This window comes from Mesocricetus auratus, unplaced genomic scaffold (assembly GCF_017639785.1).
Source record: "Mesocricetus auratus isolate SY011 unplaced genomic scaffold, BCM_Maur_2.0 Super-Scaffold_100027, whole genome shotgun sequence".
NCBI classification, from domain to species: Eukaryota; Metazoa; Chordata; class Mammalia; order Rodentia; family Cricetidae; genus Mesocricetus; species Mesocricetus auratus.
In genome coordinates, this window is record NW_024429208.1 from 9,875,309 (window position 1) to 9,895,524 (window position 20,216).

Consider the following 20,216-nt stretch of genomic DNA (forward strand, 5'->3'; position numbering starts at 1 on the left):
ACATCTACACCGTCCCTAGTGAGTATTCAGCAAAGCCTCAACACGGATTCCACCCTTGGCAGAGTGTGCTCAGCCAAAATTGCCACCCTGGGATTGTGAGCCGCCTCTTAGTCCCCAGTCGGGGCAAGGTGCTCTCGGACTACCCCAATGGCTTGAATAGATAATAATGGAAGGACATATAAACAGTGGATTGTGGGTGGACAAGACAATGGCCATCAAAAGTCAGTCTTACTTCAGTTGGGTGATTTGGGCTTGCTCATACCCCGGGGCCTTCCACACTTACACTCCTGGAGGCTCCACAGGGTTCTCCAGGGCAGGTGGGTGCTATGTCACATCTACATAACTAAGCATGGGTCTGTCCAGTGGCCTAGAGTTTACCGTCTTCAGTTATGGTATGCTTGGGTAGGCGGGAGGCTTGCCGGGCATTCATGGGGCCCTGGGTTTGGACCTAGCACAGGAAAAAGACAAAAGAACTAGAAGGGGGACACTCATGGGTTCACAGACATGGAGGCCAGAAGCGCAGGTGTGAGGTGGGTGGGGCTGGGGCCCTCTGCCTGCACCGTGGAGGATCTGTCCTAGGCCTCAGGCCTGACTCCAAGCTGGCACTCCCCTTGTCTTTGGCAGCAGGCACTGTCTCAGCAGTCCTCGTGAGATGTTCTTCCTGTGTTCGTAGCCCAAACTCCCCCCTTTCCATTTTTTTCAAAACTGGATAAATTTTTACTGTGCCTCTTAGTTTACAACTTGAGGTGATAGGAAAGACAGTTCTACTTCGAAGTATTTTACAAAGATGTAGGGGAATGCTTCCAGCTCCGGGGACCTAGGATTTCTCTCCCAAAAGTTGGATCAAGTAAACTGGTGTTGACTCCCTGAGTTTTCCGCTGGCTCTCCCCTCATAATAGTAACAATCTCTAATTAGTTATGCAGGTCCCGGGCTAATTTTACCACTATTTCTGGTATTGTCCATTTAAGCCCTGCTATTTCAATCACCAGTCACTAATTCCACTTCAGACGTGGGTTGCTGTGGTGGAATCTTGGCATCAAGCGGTGCTCTCCCTCTCTCCAACCCTGCCCATTCTGACTCACTCTGAGGCCTTTGCCCTGCTCACAGCCATGCCACATATAATGTCCTCTGATAAGTCTGCCTGCTCCAACCTAAGGACAAGGACGTACTGTCTTTAACTTGTTTGGATATCAGTGTCAAAAGCCACCATACCCTGCTGCATTCCTGAATGAGCAGTGAGCATCTCCCTCTGGGGGACAGACGGTGTTATCTCCCTTTTTCAGATTTTTGTGCATTCGGTGGACCCTTCCCATTTCTTTATCTTCATCAGGCACCTTATTTTTCATTTGCTGAACACTGAGGCTTTGTGTACACATAAAACACTTACTTTAAAAGTTGTTTATAAAGCTGGGCGGTGCACGCCTTTAATCCCAGCACTCGAGAGGCAGAGGCAGGTGGATCTCTGTGAGTTCGAGACCAACCTGGTCTACAAGAGCTAGTTCCAGGACAGCCTCCAAAGCTACACAAGGAAACCCTGTCTCGAAAAAACAAAACAAAAAAAAAGGTTGTTTATAATCACATGCCTCTTACTAGTGCTCTTGGATACATTTTAGTGTTTCCTAATAACTTATTCTTTGCAAGAAATGGATCTCAGTTGTGGTACTGCTGAAACTTGGCAATGTCCTTCTCAGGCAGCTGCTCCACAGCCTACAGTCACTGAGGAATTGCCAATGTCTCCTGGCTGCCTGCTTTATTCCAGATTGCCATTTTAAAAGAGATACTAATCTTATTGGGCTGAGGCCCTCCATACTCCAGTAAAACCTCTTTGCAATGGGTGACATTTGCAAAGACCTTCTTTCCATGTCGAGCCATACTCCAGAGTACGGGGCTTTGGAAGTCAACATGTGCTTAAGGATAAGCATCCCTACTGTAACTGTCAGGCATCACATCATGATCTACTCTTTGACACTCCACCTCTGCCATCTGGCCACACAGCCTGCAGCAGAAAAGCCCAAACCCTAACTCTGTCTCCCTACAAAGAACCACACAAAGTACTAGCAATAAACCCACCTGCAAATAAGTCCCCACAATCAGAGAGTTAACCCAAGACTATTACACATTTCGTTAATAAGTCCACAAGCTAGGAATGGGGGAGAACATGGAGGGCCCCCTCCACTCTCCAGCAGGTGGACCAGAGGACTATAACTAGGACCCCCCAGAGGAAATGGACACCCTTCCCTGTGATACCAGTTCCTACAGCTTCAGACCCAGGCTGATATGAAAGCCCATCTCACAGAAGGGGCTTTCACACATCAGTGATATGGGGAAGGGTTCTATCTTAGGTTTTCTATTGCTGTGAAGAGACACCATGACCATAACAACTCTTATAAAGGAAAATATTTAATTGAGGTGGAAACTTACAGATAAGGTTTAGTCCATTGTCATCATGGTGGAACATGGTGGCATGCAGGCAGTCATGGCACTGAACCTGAGAACCCTTCCTCTTGATTGGCAGGCAACAGGAAGTGCACTAAGATACTGAGCATAGCTGGAGCAAATATGCGACCTTGAAACCCACCTCCACCGTGACACACTTCCTCCAATAAGGCCACACCCACTCTAACAAAGCAACACCTCCTAATAGTACCACTCCCTTTGGTACCCACTTCCGTTTTCTCTCAAGCCACCACACACACCCTTCCCAACATTCCCACTGCAGTATCCCCTCACCTACATCTCCTGACCAATCTTCTCCTGTTACCACTCCCATGACAGTCACACACTCATCAACACCCCATCTTTGACCTACCAAACATCAGTATCCTCCTACCAACACCCAAACCCCCGTATCCTCAACAATATCCGTTTCAAACAGCTCCAAACCAAAAGTCCCCACCATTGTGCCCCTACCAATGACCTCTCATGACTGTCCTGTCACCATATTCCTCGCCATGGCACCTGAAACATTCCTGCCGAAGTCCAGTGATACCACTACCTCTGGACAAAAGCCATCTGCTTCCCCCGTACCGCTGTACCGTCCTCACATTTCCCCACATCAACATCTCAGCATCCTTCTTCCTATTTCCCTTCACTGCCTTCCCCTTACAATTACCCTCCTTCAACACCATCACCTCACTCCCTTTCCCCTCTGCATCTTCCGGTCATGAATCTCCAACCACCACCTCCCCTCAGTACCGTCTCCTTCACTCCCTTCCTTTATCAGATTCCTCTCGCTACTTTCCACTGGTCAGGGTCTCCTCACCACCACCTTCCCCTTACCAACATCTCCTCTCTGATATCCCCCCCAAGAAAACACCTCACAAATATAACCAAACCATGATTTTCTCACTGTTTGTGGTCCTTCCGATGTCCCTTGCTTATGTGCCTTTAGACCCATCAGTGGAATAGGTAGTATCCAGTCCCTAACCCCCACTCCCGAAATGCACACAGGAGCATTTTCAGATGTTTCCAGAATCCTATGCCATAATAGACTAGACTATACCACACAAGGCTTCTCTCCACCATGGTGGGAACGGTCCATTTTCCATCGTGCTTTGGGCCCATCATAGCCATTGTTCTAGTTTCTAGTTCTTTCTCCTATGATGAAACACCAACAAAAAGCATTGAGGAAGGTTGGAGCAGGAGCTCAACCATACACGAATGCTCTTTACTAGCTCACTCCCTCTGGCTCCTGCCTAGTCAGCTTTCTTACACAACCAGGACCACCTGCATAAGGGTGGCACCACCCACAGTGGTCAGGGTTTTCTTACATCAATAAACAGTCAAGGCAATTCCCCACAGATATGGTCACAGGCCAATCAGATCTCGGCATTCCTCAGCTAAGACTCCCCAGGCGACTCTTGTAGACAAACTAAGGATACCTCTTCATGAAAACGGTAACACTAGACTACTCCTCCTATGCACCCCTGTGATATACATACTGGAGGGGGGAGTTTTAATCCAGCCACTCTGCTCTCCTGCAGCCTCTCTGGGTTGCCACTCCATTTCTGGGCTACAGTGCTGGCATGTGGCTAGGGTTAAGGACCTAAGTCCAGGAGACCTAAGAGAATCTCCTCTCTGCCCGAGGAAGGGCTAAAGGAAGCTGGACCTGGGCTGGGGCACTGGATGGGATTGGTTACTAATCTTCTCTGTCCTCAATGTCCTTGGATATCAGGGGAAGAATAAAGAATCCTCACCTGTCTGCCCCCTCGCCAAGACAGCTCCAACCCTGGGTGGGATTCACACTTGAGACTAGCAGCCTGGATAGCCATGAAAGATCCCATGGGATAGAGCAACACACCAACGGCCTAACTCACAAGCACAGCCATGGCATGCGTCTGCGTTCTGACTGTGCAACAGAGTTCTGAGCCAGTGACACTCACCACTGAAGTTCCATGGAACCATGAGCCTCAGAAAGGAGCGATGCCCCTGCACTGGTGCTGCATCAGCTTTTCAGCCTAGCTCTTCCAAAGCTAGGGTTATGCAGCCTCCAGCCTGATGATGCCCCAGCTCCCACGGATTTCTGTGCGTTGTTTGTCAGCTGATAGCCACAGGTGCATCCTGTTCTCTAGTCCTGGCTTACAGCCCCAGCCTTGCCCACCTGTCATTAATATCTAGTACGAGGAAAACACGAGCTCTTACACCTGGGGTTTCTCCACTGTGCTGTGTCTATAAGGCTGCTCACTCCTTACGGCACACACACAGGCAGACACAGCATATACATACACGCATTCTCTTAGAAATAAAGGCAGAAGACATCTTGTCTTTCATTTCCCGATACCTCAAACTTGCTCTGGCATGGGCGTCACAGCTACATAGGTGTGATTTCAGGAACTCAAGACTTACATGCATGCATATGCGTGCGTGTGTGCATGCGTGTGTGCACACACACACCTGGGACCCAGGTTGCGGCTTCGAAGGACAAACAATCAGTTTAAGCAAATGCTCTTCAGGAATAGCAAGGGGCAAAGCCCCAAAGTCATCCTTTTCTACCTATGGCAGAAGCACGGGCATTTGTTATACACAAGTTGGCCAGGGCCCCTCACCAGAACTGGGCTAACCCTCACAAGCACCTTGTCAAGTTCAGCCTAATTTGTAGGAACATCCTGCACTGAAGGATTCCACCCCTTTGCCTGCAACACATATGAAATGTTCATGTTGCTGTCATCCCCCGGGGTTGATGTCTCTTCCTAGAAACTTGACTTAAATTTTCAGATAGCAAATATGTCCTAAAAGGCATTTGGATTTTCTGCCTCACTTAAAGACTGTACCACAATCTCTTTTCTTTTTATATACTGTGTTAATAAGTACAACCATACTTGGGAGATTGTTCATGGAGTGGCATCTAAAAGTCATTTGGATTATTTTTATATTAGTAATAGAGAGCTGAGAAATGACCAACAGACCATCTGGGGGTGGAGGGTGGGAGGAGCCCCTGTGAAGGTGGCATGGAAGCTAGGAGTAGACTGTCTAGTGAGGGAGAGAATGCCCCTACAGTCCTCAGGAGCCACACATTCCCCAGTGTGAGGGCTTGGAGCACCACAGTCTCTGTTCCTATTATGTCAATGACACAAACTAGAGTCTTCTGAAAGGAGGGCGCCTCATTGAGAAAACGCTTCCATAGGATCCGGCTGTAGGACATTTTCCTAATTAGTGATTGATGGGTGATGGCCCAGCCCATTGTGGGTGATGCCATCCCTGGACTGGTGGTCCTGGGTTCTATAAGAAAGCAGACTGAGCAAGCCAGTAAGCAGCACTCCTCCATGGCCTCTGCATCAGCTCCTGCCTCCAGGTTCCTGTCCTGGCTTCCTTCCGTGATGAACAGTGATGTGGAAGTGTGAACCAAATAAACCCTTTCCTCCCCAGCTTGCTTTTTGGTCGTGGTGTTTTGCACAGCAATGGCAATCCTAACTAAGCCAACAGCAATGAATCCAGTGCTCAGAGCATCCTAGAGCTCTGGGAAGCCTGAGGCTGGGACCTTCACTTCATTACTCATAAACTAAGGGTCCCCTGGCCCTGCTTCCAATCCCAGTCTCAGTCCTTGGCCTTGCCCCCCAAACCCAAGCACAGCAGGCAGGTTTGTGTTCAAAATTTACTAGAAGCCACAGGTAACAGAGGGTGTCAGGCTGAATGCCTGCAGGAGACCACCCTCAGTCAGGCCCACTCCCCACCCCAAACCACCTCCATTGCATCTTCTGATCCTGCACACACAGCTGTGTGTAGAGCCCCAACCTGAAACTGCTGATGTCATGCCTGAGTCTTCCCTCCAAGCAAGGCTTGGGTCACTTAAGATAGCTAAAAAAACACTGGAAGTTGGACCGTCCATGATGTTGTGGGGGGGGTCTCTTCACTCCTTCCGGGCTTCTAGGCTAGCCAGCACCAGTGCAGCCTGAGTCTTGGCTTCCTGCAGAAGGCTGGAGATTCGATGGTGCGTCTGACAGACATAGAGGGATATGTCACCCTACCATCTCCATGCTTGCTGTGGCCTGCCTCTCCTGACAGAAAAAAAAATCCCAGGCTCCTACTGCCACCTCCCCATGGCATACCCACCCCACAGTGACTAGGGCCATCTTGGACAGACACTCCTGGGTTTCTCAGCGTGGGGAGGAGCTTTGGGGACAGCCATACCTACTAACCCTCCACAGATTCCCATCCCATTTTTCCTACTTCTCCCCAGACTGCTGAAGGTAGAGCTGTGTCCATTAAGACCCAGAGGGTCAGGGTTCACATGGTTCATACTGTCTGAAGCTGATCAGGGAGGGGCTGGACACCAAAGATGCCCAATTGCTAACATTCTATGTAAGGACTGAGCCCCTTAAAAAACCCTTTCAAAACTGTCACAAATATCTAAGTGACAGATGCTTAATAACGGCTGCCAGAGCTAGAGCAGGGAACAGTGTGTCTGCTAATTGACAGAGGGTTCCTTCAAAGCAATAAAAACGTTCTGGAACTTGATAGAATCATGGCTATACAATACGGTGAGTGTGCAAAAACCCTACTGAATTCTATACCTTAATATAGCAATTTGTATGTTCTGTGGATTTTACCTCAATAATACAATAAATTTGCCATGTGGCTGTTATGAATGCTGCGGTTCAGTTCCTTTCTTGAAGCAATTGTTTTACTACTCCCTGGGGTGTTGGTGTTTGGGGGTTCACAGCCTGGAGTGGCCAAGCCTTCAGTTCTGCTGTGAGAGCAGGGAGGGTGGTGTGGGCACTGGGGTACTATTTAGCAACTTTTCATCTTCTAGCCAGGTCTGGACCCATGGGAAGGAGAATGTTAAAGATGCCTGCAGACGCCTGGTCACCATGCTCCTGGGGAGATAGCAAGGGCCTATCCCTTCAGGGACCGGCGTGAATCATCCCTGCCCACAGGAGACATGGCAGACCCGTGGGTGGGGCCTGACATCAAGTCTTCCCCCTGCGCACCTTCTGTTTAAATTCATCGTCAGTCATATCCTTCAGGTTGATGAGCACATTGAAGTATGCGCCAAACACACCCGTCTCCAAGGCTTTGACCGCCACCTGAAGAGACACCAGTGAAAGGGGTTACTTCTGGACCCACAATGCCTCCGTGCTTCTTGAGAAATCTCAACCCTCATGTCAAGACTGAGCAAGATGACCTATCCTATGGGTTGACAGGCAAGGGCTCCATGCAGAGACCTGCCTTCCTCATATCATTAAGCCTGAGCTTACCCACAGAGGTCAGGCTAGCATGGTCATTTTGGTCTGAGACCTGCCCTTGGAAAAGGAATCCACTACTAACTTGAAGATGTGATTCCGAGAGGCTGTGAAGGCAGAAGGTACGCTCTACAGGCCATCAACCCCTCTGAACATTCCCTCAGCAACTTTTTGCCTGCAAATAGAGCCACTCCCAGTAGAGAGGATCACTTCTCTGGGGCCTCTGGACCACACACTGAAATGCACTACACACTTTAGGGTTCCTAGATTAGTTAGAGGGGTAAAAGACCATAACTCTGTTTTGTCCCACCCCACACACAGGACATAGATGAGTGATGTCTACTCCCACAGGCTCTCAGGTCTTTCCCGGTATGTAGGGTGGTGTATCTTTAACTGGAGGCTCTGAAGACACCCAAATTGCTGTTAACTGAGGGACAACACTGAACAAGAATGTGGATGTCACCCTGAGCTGTTGTGACTCCTTGGCACCCCCATACCTGCATGTCAGACAGGCAGGCCAGGTTCCCACATAAGGCCAGCTCCTTCAGCACTGGCCACAGCTGGGACACAGTCTCTGCCAGTTTCAGGGGCACAGAAACTGCCTGCTTCAGGCCCTCCCGCAGAGCACATGCACGCCTAGAACCCAGGTGGCGATATGTGAGTTGGGGGGCAGAGTGTATTCTGACCCCAGCCAGCACGGTCCCTTCCCAAAGGCTGGGCACACGGACAGGAGTGACAAAAAGATCATCACTTGCTTCCCATGGTGCACCTGTGCTAACTCCCCAGACACTGAGGCCCACGGTCCAGAGGGTCCAGCAGGGCCACCTGGCCAATCCCATACTCACCTGTCCCTCTCTTCCGGCGTGTTCTTGGGCAGCTTTATTGCCTCCTATGGGGAAAAATGACCAAAGCACACATGGTGAGTGGCTGTGTCCCTTGGTCATGCTGGAACGGCAGCGAGGAGGACCATGTCCTGGGACATGGCAGCGTGGGCAGCACTTATCCAGGGCCTCTAGCCTGGGCATTTCCTACTGAAATGCATCATATGCTACAGGCAAGGACACCTTCTTTGGGGATGATGTTTCTGTTGGTGCCTGTGGTCTACAGACATTGGCACCTGGGGCTGGGTGTCATATGTCCCCCATGGCCACCAGGAGAAGACAGGTGAGTGGCATTCTCTGGGAACCTTGCTTCTAGAAAAAGATACCAAGAATCTTCAAAGGCCCCTAAACTCTTACCATTATCCTCCCCACAGTACCAGATTCTCATGATGCCAACTCAAGTTTCAAATAATGCAAGCAACTTTACCATGTCCGGTCTAAACACACAAGAGGGACAGTGATGGCGGAAGCTCTAAGGCCTTCCCTGCCATGCTGCCACTTCCCTTGTCCCTGGCCATCTGTAGACCTGGCCTTTTTCCTGAATGGCTACATGTAAGGTTTCACAGGAAGGGACTCTATGTGTTTTAATTGCTGTATGTCCCCGCCTCCCACAGCCCCCTTCAATCTTGCAGAGTGGGGCAGGGCAGAGGGAAGCTAGCTGGGGTGCACCCACTGTTGTTGGGTGTATTCACCCCGATCTCTACCAGAAAGTCATTAGCAGTGGCTCCTCTACCAGCCAGGAGTAACCGCGGAGGCTAACCAAGCAGACATGGTGTCCCCAGCTAGCTTGTCCCTATGTCATAACAGGTGCCTGTCATCAGGCACAGGGAATGTGGCACTCAGTTTAGCTTCTTGGGACTTCCCTGCTGCGTCCCATGTAATCAGTTCTGTTTCCTAATTTAGTGTAAGTTTTTATCATGGTTTCACTTTTTATTGTTTTTATGTTTTATTGTTTTGTCATTGTTATGTTTTATTGTTTCGATGAGAAAAGTACATATCTAGCATTTTGCTTCTATAAATTTCCTAAGTACTTAGTGGCTCCTTCCTCGTCTGAGCATAAGGGACATTAACCAACCCACCATGGCCAAACTCCATTCATTATTATTATTTTGTGTCTTCTCATATTCTTTTGATGTTTGTTGTCTGCTTTCTTTGCTGCCTTCAATTAATTTTCATTTATCTGACTTGCTCTTATAGTCTTTTTCTTTTTTGAGGATTCATCTTATTTCTTACTTCTAATCTCCAATGTTAGGGTTGTCTCTGAATTCCTAATATTGATATCTAAACTAACATTTCCCTTTAAATGCCTCTGTCTCTCTTTGTCTTTGTATATCTGCCCGTGCTGTGACTGTCTGTCTGTCTGTCTGTCTGTGTCCCTGTCTCTGTGTCTTTCTCTGCCCGTCCGTGCATTCACATGCCTCAGTCACTCTGCGTCTCTGTCCCTCTGGTCTCATCTTTCTGTCTCTACCCCCACCTCTCTGTGTCTCCGTATCTCTCTGTCTCTGTGTGTCTGTCCCTGTGTTTCTTTCATGCACGTATCTCTGTCTCTGTGTATATCTCTCTTCGCCTCTCTGTATGGGTATCTCTCACTTCTAATCATTTCTTTCATCTTTTCAGAGTCTGGCCCTGCATCCTTGCCGTCTGCCCCCAACCTGTAATTACTTCTCAAGATTGTTTTCCCCCTCCAAACTCTCCTTGTGGCTCCTGTTATCCTATGGCTGAGGGATTCTTTCAAGTCTAAGTCCCTAATCTCCATGTTTGTTCTGTTGAGGTTTCTATGACCTCCTCAGAGCTCTGGCCTGTGGGAGTGGTCAGGACAGGGAGTAGCCCCTGTAGTTTGCCCCTACTGAGGGTTCAGTGCTGACCTCCACAGGGCACCAGATGACCTACAGGAAATAGGCTTCCTTCCTTCAAGGTCTCTAGAATCCGGGGTTCAGCTTTCACACGTCTCTGGCCTGGAAGCCAAGATCCTGGCTGGCCAGTCTGTGAGAAGCGTCTGATCTTATCTTCAAGGTTGCCAGCCACTATTCCCCCAGGATTCCCTCCAGGGCCCCCCATTCTGTCCTCTTAAGCTCCCTTCCCTGTGGCAAGGCCCATGCTCTTCGGGCCTGGACCCTCAAGGTTGCTGAAAGAAGGGGCTCCTAGAACAGTGGCAGAGCATGCCCCCTTCCCAGTGCCCTGCCCCTGGCTCCACATTTGCAGGCTACTATGGCTAACAAGCCTAGGCCTGGCAATTCCACGTGCTTACCAAATAGGCGGCAAAAGCCTGGGCATCAGCATCCACCAATGGGATGAGCTGGGCGGAGGCCGCGTGGAAGGGTGGGATCAGGCGCCGCATGGTGGAGTCCAGGTGGTCAAACTGGCGCCGCCCGTAGGTCATCTGGCCCACCATGGAGGCCAGGGCTGCACCCTGGTAAGGGGCAAGCTGTGGGGGCCACCCGGGGTCCTGGCCACCCCAGGCCAGAGCCCAGCGGGGAGCCCCAAGTGCAGGAAGATGAATTGTGGAATCTCATCCTGCAGGGGCCCCCACTACCGAGTCCCTCTCCCCTGAGTCCCACATTCCAGAATCCCCCACCGTGAACCCCGCCCCCGGCCTGGGTCCTGCCATCTATGGCTCTGCCCTCAGTGGGTCACCCCAGGTGCTCACCATGGCTGCGACAGCCGCTGCTACAGAGCCGCCACCTGGGGCAGCAGAGCGGGCACCCACCTCCCGAACAAAACTGAGCAGTGACTTGTTCATCAGGCTCTGCTCACATCCACTAGCCGGAACCAGGTACCTACCAGTGAGAGCGGCTTAAAGAAGGAGAGCCTGGAGGAAGGGAAGCAGGCAGCCAGGAGGGGGCGGGACGGAAGCGTGCCGAGAAGCTGAAGGATCAGGCACCAGGCTTAAGCTTTGGGGACTAGAGATGTGAAGAGGAAGTAGGGGCAGGGGGTAAAGCAAGGAAAGAAGGAACAGGAAGCGGGCAGAGTGGAGGAGTGGGGCCAGGGATGTGAGGCCTCACTCGATGATCCTCTCCTTTGGGTCGAAGGGTGCCAGGGAATCCAGGCCCAGCCGGCTCACCACCTGCAGAGTGGTGCACCTTAGCCCACTGCTCAACCTAGGTTCACCTTGACAAGTTTTGCCCACACTCCCTTCCCGGAAACCCTACCAGTTCGCTTCCTGACGGGTTGAGATCCACACAAAAACACTTCACACTCTGGGGGGGGGGGGCATGACAAGGAAGAGCTGCCCACCCTTCCCTCACAACGGAGCCTCGATGGCCAATGGGAGGGGCCAATGAAGCCTCCTCTTGGTATAGGATTGTAATTCAGAATCTAGTAGATTCTTACAAACAGGGGCAACCTTGATTCACCTGCACATAAATGTGAGGAAAAGTGAATGTCACCCAAATTCATGATACAGTGAAAACATTCCTGTTTAAGATTAGAATTCTCTTGAAAAAAAAATAGAATTCATCTCAACAACAACAAAAAAAAACATTTGACCGGTTAGGAAGCTATGCAATGGTGACAACACTTTCACTTTCTAAAAGCAGAAAGGGACACACACACACACACACACACACACACACACACACACACACACACTTGAAGGACACAAGCCGGGTGCCCTCCCAAGGAGGTTCTGGAGATGGATAAAGGATGCCGCCTAAGAGTTAGGTCACAGAATCAGCAATACTGTTCATGAAAGGAAAGAAAACAACATTCTGGAGATGCAGCCACCTGCAGAGCAGATCCTGGGCCCAGTGAGTTGAGCAAAGGGGCCATAGACAAGCAGAACCTGCTTTGGAAGAGAGGCATGTGTAGATGTCACCAGAGGAGGTATACCCTGGGACATATGTACCCAAATGCATAACTGAGGGCTACAGGGTATAAGGAACCCAAAGGAGGGGGATGGCAGCAGACACGGCTCATCACAGGGGCAGCCAGCCCAGGAGTTAAGAAGGCAGAGAATGTAAGGTACAAGTCACAAAGGAAACCTTCATAATGATCTAAATGACAATGAAAACGGAAAATCTTCCAACTGCAAGTCAAGGGCTGGCGACGGAGCTTGGTCAGTAAAGTGCTTGCCGTGTAAGCACAAAACCTTGAGTTAGATCCCCAGGAACCATATCATAAATAAATTAATTAACTAATTAATTAATAATCCTGGCATGGTGGCAAGCACATTACTTGCAATCCCAATGCTGGGAAAGTGGAAACAAGAGACATAGCCTACTTGGTGCATTCCAAGTCAGTGACAAACCCTGTTTCCAAAAAGCAAAAAAGGTGGAAAGCACCTTACACATGTCACACCTGAGCTGGGTGGTGGTGGCGCACGCCTCTAATCCCAGCACTCGGGAGGCAGAGGCAGGTGGATCTCTGTGAGTTTGAGACCAGCCTGGTCTACAGAGTGAGTTTCAGGACAGCCAGGGCTGTTACACAGAGAAAGCCTATCTCAAAAACAAAACAAAACAAAAAAGTGACACCTGAAGTTGCCTTCTGTCTTACACACACACAAATGCACACACACCTTCTGTGTTACACACACACAAATGCACATACACCTTCTGTCTTACACACACACAAATGCACACTCGCCTTCTGTCTTACACACATCCACACACACTTGCATGCTCCTGTGCCAATAAAACAAAGGAGTTGAAGGAGGAACAGGATTTTGGAGCAGCTGAAGGCCTACAGCCTCCATGCCTCCCTTGACCTCTCACTCCCAAAGTGAGCACAGCCCACCAGCTGTATCCGGTGCTCCTCCTCCAGAACAAACAGATTCTCCTTGTCACAGTAGAAGGCTGCCGCATCCAATAAGGCCTTCAGAGGCACCAGGCCCACCAGCTGCGAGCCCACGACTGGGAGATTCAGCTCCTGTGAGACAGAGGCTAGGTCATTGTCCTGGGCGGGGAGGGGAGGGGGGTGGTTCCCAGTGTGAGGATGTGGACACCTGTCCTGCCTACCTGAGCCTCTCTGCAGACCTCCTCATAGACTGTATGCAGAGCTGTGACCTCAAAGTCCAGGAGGTTTGTGGACACCTGAGCCAGGTTCTTCTCGTCCAGGTACCAACCGATGCCCTGAACCTTTTTCAGACGTCCTGGCTGCAAAGAGACGCATTCCCCGGCCTGGGCTAAGAATCTAGCTCTGGGTAGCCCCTGGCCAGCCTTCGTAATGCCTGGCTCTGAGAGCCTATTGCGCTTGTGTTCCCTAGCCAGACCAGTCAGGCAAGGTGGCCCCCAGTGGCTGGGCTGGCTCTGTGGCTCTCCTTGCTCTATCTTCCTTGGTCTGGCTAGAGACACAAGGCAAAACCTCACCTACCACATGCAAACTGAGGCCCAGTCTCTGACCATACCACGTTCTAGAGACCTGGGGACACTGATTCGGGAAGCCAGGGGAAGTCCCAACTCCCCTTGTCATCCATCTCCCACCGCTTGTCACATCAGTCTCTCTGATCCTGTCTTTGATGACCTGAGTGAGGCAGGAACTCTGACCTCCCCTTTGGAAGGGGCACAAAGGACTCCAGGGTCACTGTGCTCCATTTTGTGCTTATAGACAGCTGACTCTGCAGCAAGCTAGGCTCCTGGAGCCTCACTACTTAGTAAGATGTGAGGTTGGGACAGATGGGAAGGTGACCTCCTGTCACCATGCATGTCTATGTCACCTGTGTCTGATATGGACTCTGAAGAAGTGATGGAAATTCAAGGTAGCTGACAACTTCTATGCAAACCTTGCAGAGACGTTTCTCCAGAACATCTGAAGATTTACCAAGGCATTGTGTGTGTGGTGGAGGGCATATTTAGAGCATCTGGAAGGATGCGAGGACATCTGGGACTGGCAAGCAGCTGTCTACACAGAAGTCGGACCCTGTCTGCTTCTGTGGAAAAGTCTTTTAAAACAAGGGCAACTGGCCGGGCGGTGGTGGCGCACACCTTTAATCCCAGCACTCGGGAGGCAGAGGCAGGCGGATCTCTGTGAGTTCGAGGCCAGGCTGGACCGACAGCCTCCAAAACAATACAGAGAAACCTTGTCTCATAAAACCAAAAACAAACAAACAAAAAAAAAAAAACAAGGGCAACTGAAATTGCCGGGAGAGATGGCTCAGTGGTTAAGAGCAGCTTGCTGCTTTTCCAGAGGACCTGGGTTCGATTCCCAGCACCCACATGATGGCTCATAATCGCATGTCACTTCAGTCCCAAGGGACCCACCACCTTCTTCTGGTACATATGTGGATAAAACACATACAATTTTTTAAAGGAAATCCTCAATTTCAAACACTGGACTCTGACCCTGAGACCCCCACAGGGCTGTGTCACTAAGGTAAAAAATTCCCCCGGGGGGCTCCAAGGAAGATCCCTGGAGGATGGGACAGCCAGTCCAAAGCTACCCACCTGGCCTTTCCCTCGGCCCTGCTCCCGCAGGTTGAGAGCAATTCGATGAGCCTGTTCCTTGGTGCTGAGCAGGTTGATGTTAAATGCGATGAGGAATTTCCGTGCACCTGTGGCAGTGGCACCCCAGCTGGGGACAAAGGAGCTAGGGCCGAAGTCAGGCACCCACTCTGTCTGCTTGAGCTGCAGGAGCATTCACACGGGGTGAGGTGGAGGGGCCCCAGGCGTACCCACTCTCCCCAGGGGAAAAAAATGACAGGGAGGCCACCCTGTCACACCCAGCCACCTACTGGAACATCACCTTCTCAGGCAGGGCCTCATACTCTCCAGCCCGGATAGCCGGCAGGGTCTGGCGACTGGGTGTCTGCGCTGCCTCACCATAGAGGTATACTGTAAAGCAGCCCAACTGGTCAGGTGCATGGCTGGGCAGAATCCAGTATCCCCGGTCCCGCAGGGGCCCAGGCAGGGTGGCTCCTTCCAACTAGAGCTGGGGGTAGATCTTCTTTGGCTTATTCTCCCCTGGGGAGCCCCACCTTCTCCACACTCTTGGAGTGGGTATCGCGGTGCAGATGGCATAGTATATGCCGCCCACCCACCCACAGCATGCCATCGAAGAAGACATGCTTCTAGGAGTTAGGGTAGAACATGTGGGGAGAGCTGATGGAATACTCTCAGGTTTCTTTTTTTAAATGTATTTTTTAATATACGGTGAACCTGTTCTCATAGGAGGAAAAAAATCAGAACTTGCTGTACACTTGGGCCTCAGCCTCAGATGGTAGCTTGTGTTTATGGAGACAACAGAGCCTGGCTGGGTTCCACCCTGTGCTGCCATATGGACTGTCTATCCTGGTGTCTCCGCCAACACTATCTTCTGCATTCCATTCCTAGTTTGTCCCCTGTCATTTTCTTGACCTAGTTAGTTTCCCCAAATGAAGTATTTTCCCCCATTTTTTATGTGTACATGGTATACGTTTGTATATGCATGTCTGTGCCTTTGTATGGGCTCACTGAATGTGTGTTTTTGTGTGTGGAGGCCCAGGGTTGGTATCGAGAATCATCCTTGGCCGTTCTTCAACTTCTTTCATTGAGGTGAGTCTCTCAGTCACACCCAGAACTCCCTGGCACTATCGCCTGCTAACCAGCTTGTTCTGTCTCTACCTTACACGTCTGGAATTACAGCAGGGTCACCGTGCCCATCTGCATTTATGGAGGTTCCTGAAAATCTGAACTCTGGTCCTCATGCTTGAGTGGCAGGGGCTTCAACCAGTGAGCCATCTCCCTAGCCCCAAATTCTCTCTATATACAAGGCATGGACTTGTTAGTCTCCAGGTTCAGCAAGCTAAACTGATTTACCAGGTAGTCAAACAATGTCCACTGCCCAACAGGCAGGATGGGACATTCAGGAGCACTCACTCTGCTGTGGTTGTCACTTCTGCTTGCTTTTGTTTTATTATCTAAGAAGATGAGGCTGGTGGATTGCTCGCAATACTATTTCTTCCTCTTTTTCTTCTCTTCCTTCCTTCTTCCTTTCTTTTTTCTTGGTAGAGATTTGCATTTTTTGTTTGATTTGGTTTATTATTTACTTATTTATTTATTTATTTATTTATTTATTTATTTATTTATTTATTTGGATAGGGTGTATGTAGCCCAGTATATCCTGAAACTCTCTCTCTGTAGAGCAAGCCAGCCTTGAACTCAAAGAGATCTGCCTGACTCTGCCTCCTGAGCATTGGAATTAAAGGTGTGTGCCCCCATGCTAGGCATAATCTGTGTCTTGGAAAGGTGTCAAGGACAGAGACCCAGAGCATGTGTCAGAGACTGGAATCCAGAGATGCCCCAAAAGCGATCCCCCCAGGACACTCACCTGGTACATTGAGCTCCTCTGCCAGCCGCTGGCCAAAGGCCTTAGCACAGAGCACACACTCGTCCATGCTGACACCCCTCACCGGGATGAAGGGACAAACATCCAGAGCACCCATGCGAGGGTGCTCTCCTGCAGAAAAGGGTCGGGCCGTCACCCTTACCGCTCTCCACACTGACTGTAGAAAGTTGGCAGCCTCAAGTTGTTGGCAGCAGCAATTCCTCCTAGGCTGGACTATTAGGGATGCCACAGAACATGGGGACTATCCTTGTTGCTATGGCTGGCAAGAGAAGGATCTTAAAGCCCTGCAGAAGGGGTAGGGCTTGCATGAGCTGGCTCTTTATAATTTTCCCCACCCATCCCCCTACAAGGCCAAGGCCTTTGGTGAGACCTTGCCAGGCTGGAAGTATCTGGTCACGGGCCAGCCCTGCCTCTCCTGGCAGCAGAGAATCCACACCACATCCAGATACTGTGCCTAGCCCCTCCTAACCTTGACAAGCCTGCTATCTAATCCCTACCGTGACCTCTGGAGAACCTCTCCCAGAGAACGGACAGAGGCCTTGGCCTTTTGCCCAGCTCTGTGTGTCCACCAACCTTTGACCCTACCCACCCCTGCCATCGTGTTTGGTTTTGAGGTAGTTGACAAGTTTGCTTCCTAGTGCATCGCCCTCTTCTGTCCCCCCCCCCCCCCAGGCCTCAGTCTAGTCAAGACCTTGGGATGAGCGAGAGCCCTTGTAGACTATCACTGAGTCACTGAACTCCAAATGAGAGGTGCCCACTCCATAGCCTATATCCTTCAGCCATTCCCCCGCCTTCCCCCCAATCCATTCCTGGGAATAGGCACCAAGGCCACACTAGGGCACACCATGTGGCCCTGACCCTAGTCCTGGGGGGAGCCTCCAAGGAGAAGCCTGCCCACAGCCCTGCTGAACTTACACCCCACGCCCAGGGCCTGCCCCTCTCCCGTGGCACAAGTTCAGCCTGGAGCCTGAGTCGTGGGAAGCCTGGCCCCGTTCGAGTCCTGGACCTCCTCACCCGTGTGCTTGCTCATGTCGATGAGCTGCCAGGCTGTGCGGGCGGCACTGAGGGCTCCCTCGACCACGCACTCTGGCTGCCCCACGAAAGTGTAGACAGTGCGGTTGGTGGAGGGTCCAGCATCAACGTCCAGTAGCACACAGCCTGGGGTCTGGGAGATGGCTCGAGAGATGGCATCGATCACCTGGAGACAGAGGCCCAAAACCATGCCCCGGTCCCTACTTGGAAGGGTTGTAGCCCCACACCCAAGTGTGACCTCAGGAAGGTTATTTGTGGGGGAGTCTCCCAAAAGCTAAATCTCAGCCCAAGTACCCACAAGGCCCCCATGTCAGTGACCATTTCCACCCCCCAGGCTCAGGTTGGTCCAGAAAAAAAGTAAATAATGGGCCTGCTGCCAATATCTAGACACTCAGAGGGGGTGGACAGAGCGACAGCCTTCCACTGGACACAGCAGGGTAGGGACTATTAGCTAATATGGAAAAGAAGCCTGATGAACACAGAACCCTATCCTGAGGACCCCTCTTGACTCAGTTTCCCTATCATGTAAGGGGGCTGATAACAGTGCTTGCATCACAAGGCTTCATGGGTGAGGAAAGAGTTAATAAATGTGGGAATGACCTTTCCTGTGACCTCAGATAGCTCTCTGCATTTAAGGTGCTCCATTGTCAGATAGGAACACTGAGGTCAAGGGATTCATGACCCCACCAGGAGCATTCCAAAATCCCCAGGCCCACTGCCATTCTCCAGAGTCCCCCCACATCCATGGAATGTTCCAGAGCTAGCAGAGATGGCTCCTTCGAGGGAGCCAATGGGCTGTGGCTCTGCCCGTTCTGGGAAGGCAACCTCCTCCCACACCAAACTCACTCCCTTCCTTGTGAGCAGAGCACCCACATACTCTGCCAGCCCCGAAGAAGCCTCACCTCCTGGTTGTTCCCCTCTGAGAAGTTGGGGACACATTCCACCAACTGGGACATGGTCGGCACCTGAATCCTGTCACTCCTCTCAAGAGGCAGTAGAGGGATGTGGAGTGGCAGCTTTCTGGTGGCCCTGGGGCCTTTATACCTCCCCACACTGGTTTCTTATTAACCAGGGACAGTGTGAAGGGAGCTGGGGAGTGGAGGGTACTCCCTAGTTAAGTACATGCTCTCCAGGAGGAGCTCTCCAAAAATCACATGACCGTGGGCCAGAGGGGCACATGGTGAGGATTCTTGGAGGCCTAGAGGGGCTAAGTTCAAGCTAAGGCATTAGGCCAACTTGGGTTCAAGGCCCAGCTTGATCCAGGGCTGCCTGCTGACCATCCAGATGACGCAGCTTTGACCTCAGAATGTGGCCTTTTGGGAGGAGGGCCCATGGGACTTCTGGGTTGGTATCTTTTCATAGCAGTTCTGGCTCTCAGGGATGTAGAAAGGGAGGTGGGGTGAGGCCTAGAATAAAGCCTGGTCCTCCACAGAAGTCAACTGAGCTCAGAGAGGTCAGAGAGTGTGTCAGTAGGAGCAAGAATCTGTGTAACCATGGGAACTTATACGTGTGTTTAAGTGTGCAATCCATGGGGTAAGTGTCCACATGGGTGAACTGAGGGGATATGGGTGTGAGTGTATGTAAGGATAAATGTGAGCATGTAGGGGTCGGGGTGACCATAGACCAGTCTGATCTGGCAATCAGTCGCTCAACTGAGGTTCTCTGTTCCCAGGAGACTCTAGGTTGCATCAAATCAATAATTGAAACTAATCAGCACAATGTATATGTTGTTGTGTTATGTGTGCAGTGTTAGTGTGTAAGCATGCGTGTGGGCACTGGGACGAGTGTTCACGTACAGATGTTAAGATTTGCATCTATGTGGGTGTTATGTAACTCTATATTCAGGTATTTGTATATGAGTGATTGTTGGTATGAGCACGTATGGATGGTGTGTGTGTGTGTGTGTATATATAGATACTTGAGTAGGCACACATGTGTGCATGTTGATGTTGCATGTACACGTGGCCGTTGGGGCAGGTGTGGGTGTGAGTGTACATGGGGCCGTTGGGGCAGGTGTGGGTGTGAGTGCACACGGGGCCATTGGGGCAGGTGTGGGTGTGAGTGTACACGGGGCAGTTGGTGTGAGAGTGGTGAGTGATGCTGTTGCCTACGATTTGCTCTGTGGTATTGTGCTCCCAGGGATAGGCAGGTGAAGAAAGCCCAGGTTTCCTCACCACTAATTCTGGATCCAAAACTTCTTCAAGTTTACGGCCCCAGCTGCACAAGAATGGCAAGATTCACTTGCGGCTCCCAGATTCCTTCTTTGCAGTTCTTAATTCTAGGTAGAGGCTGGTGTGTCCCTTCTATGTGGGGTTCACAGATCTTACTACAGTGTTGGACGTGCATGAACATCCCGTCCTGGAGACA

The 20,216-nt window shown here is 50.8% G+C and overlaps 1 protein-coding gene across 1 annotated transcript; it reads right to left on the minus strand.

Annotated features, from left to right (window-relative positions):
- Nucleotides 1-6,078: 6,078 nt before the first annotated feature.
- Ftcd (formimidoyltransferase cyclodeaminase) lies at nucleotides 6,079-18,853 on the minus strand. Its single transcript, XM_005070730.4, has 14 exons — nucleotides 18,752-18,853; nucleotides 17,832-18,015; nucleotides 16,800-16,928; nucleotides 15,237-15,325; nucleotides 14,939-15,118; nucleotides 13,514-13,651; nucleotides 13,293-13,424; nucleotides 11,564-11,625; nucleotides 11,209-11,338; nucleotides 10,810-10,971; nucleotides 8,526-8,569; nucleotides 8,178-8,316; nucleotides 7,429-7,524; nucleotides 6,079-6,434 (listed from the first exon to the last, which is right to left on the minus strand). Exons 1-14 carry the CDS (start codon nucleotides 18,803-18,805, stop codon nucleotides 6,348-6,350), a joined length of 1,626 nt encoding a protein of 541 aa, XP_005070787.1. The 5' UTR covers nucleotides 18,806-18,853; the 3' UTR covers nucleotides 6,079-6,347.
- Between the last annotated feature and the right edge of the window lie 1,363 nt (nucleotides 18,854-20,216).

Excerpts from the sequence above, each read along its gene's own strand:
- Ftcd (XM_005070730.4), bottom strand. The coding sequence starts at position 18,805 with ATGTCCCAGTTGGTGGAATGTGTCCCCAACTTCTCAGAGGGGAACAAC. Across the intron at positions 18,016-18,751 it reads CAGAGGGGAACAACCAGGAG|GTGATCGATGCCATCTCTCG; the intron begins GTGAGGCTTCTT and ends CTCTGTCTCCAG. Across the intron at positions 13,652-14,938 it reads AGGGCCGAGGGAAAGGCCAG|CCAGGACGTCTGAAAAAGGT; the intron begins GTGGGTAGCTTT and ends GTCTCTTTGCAG.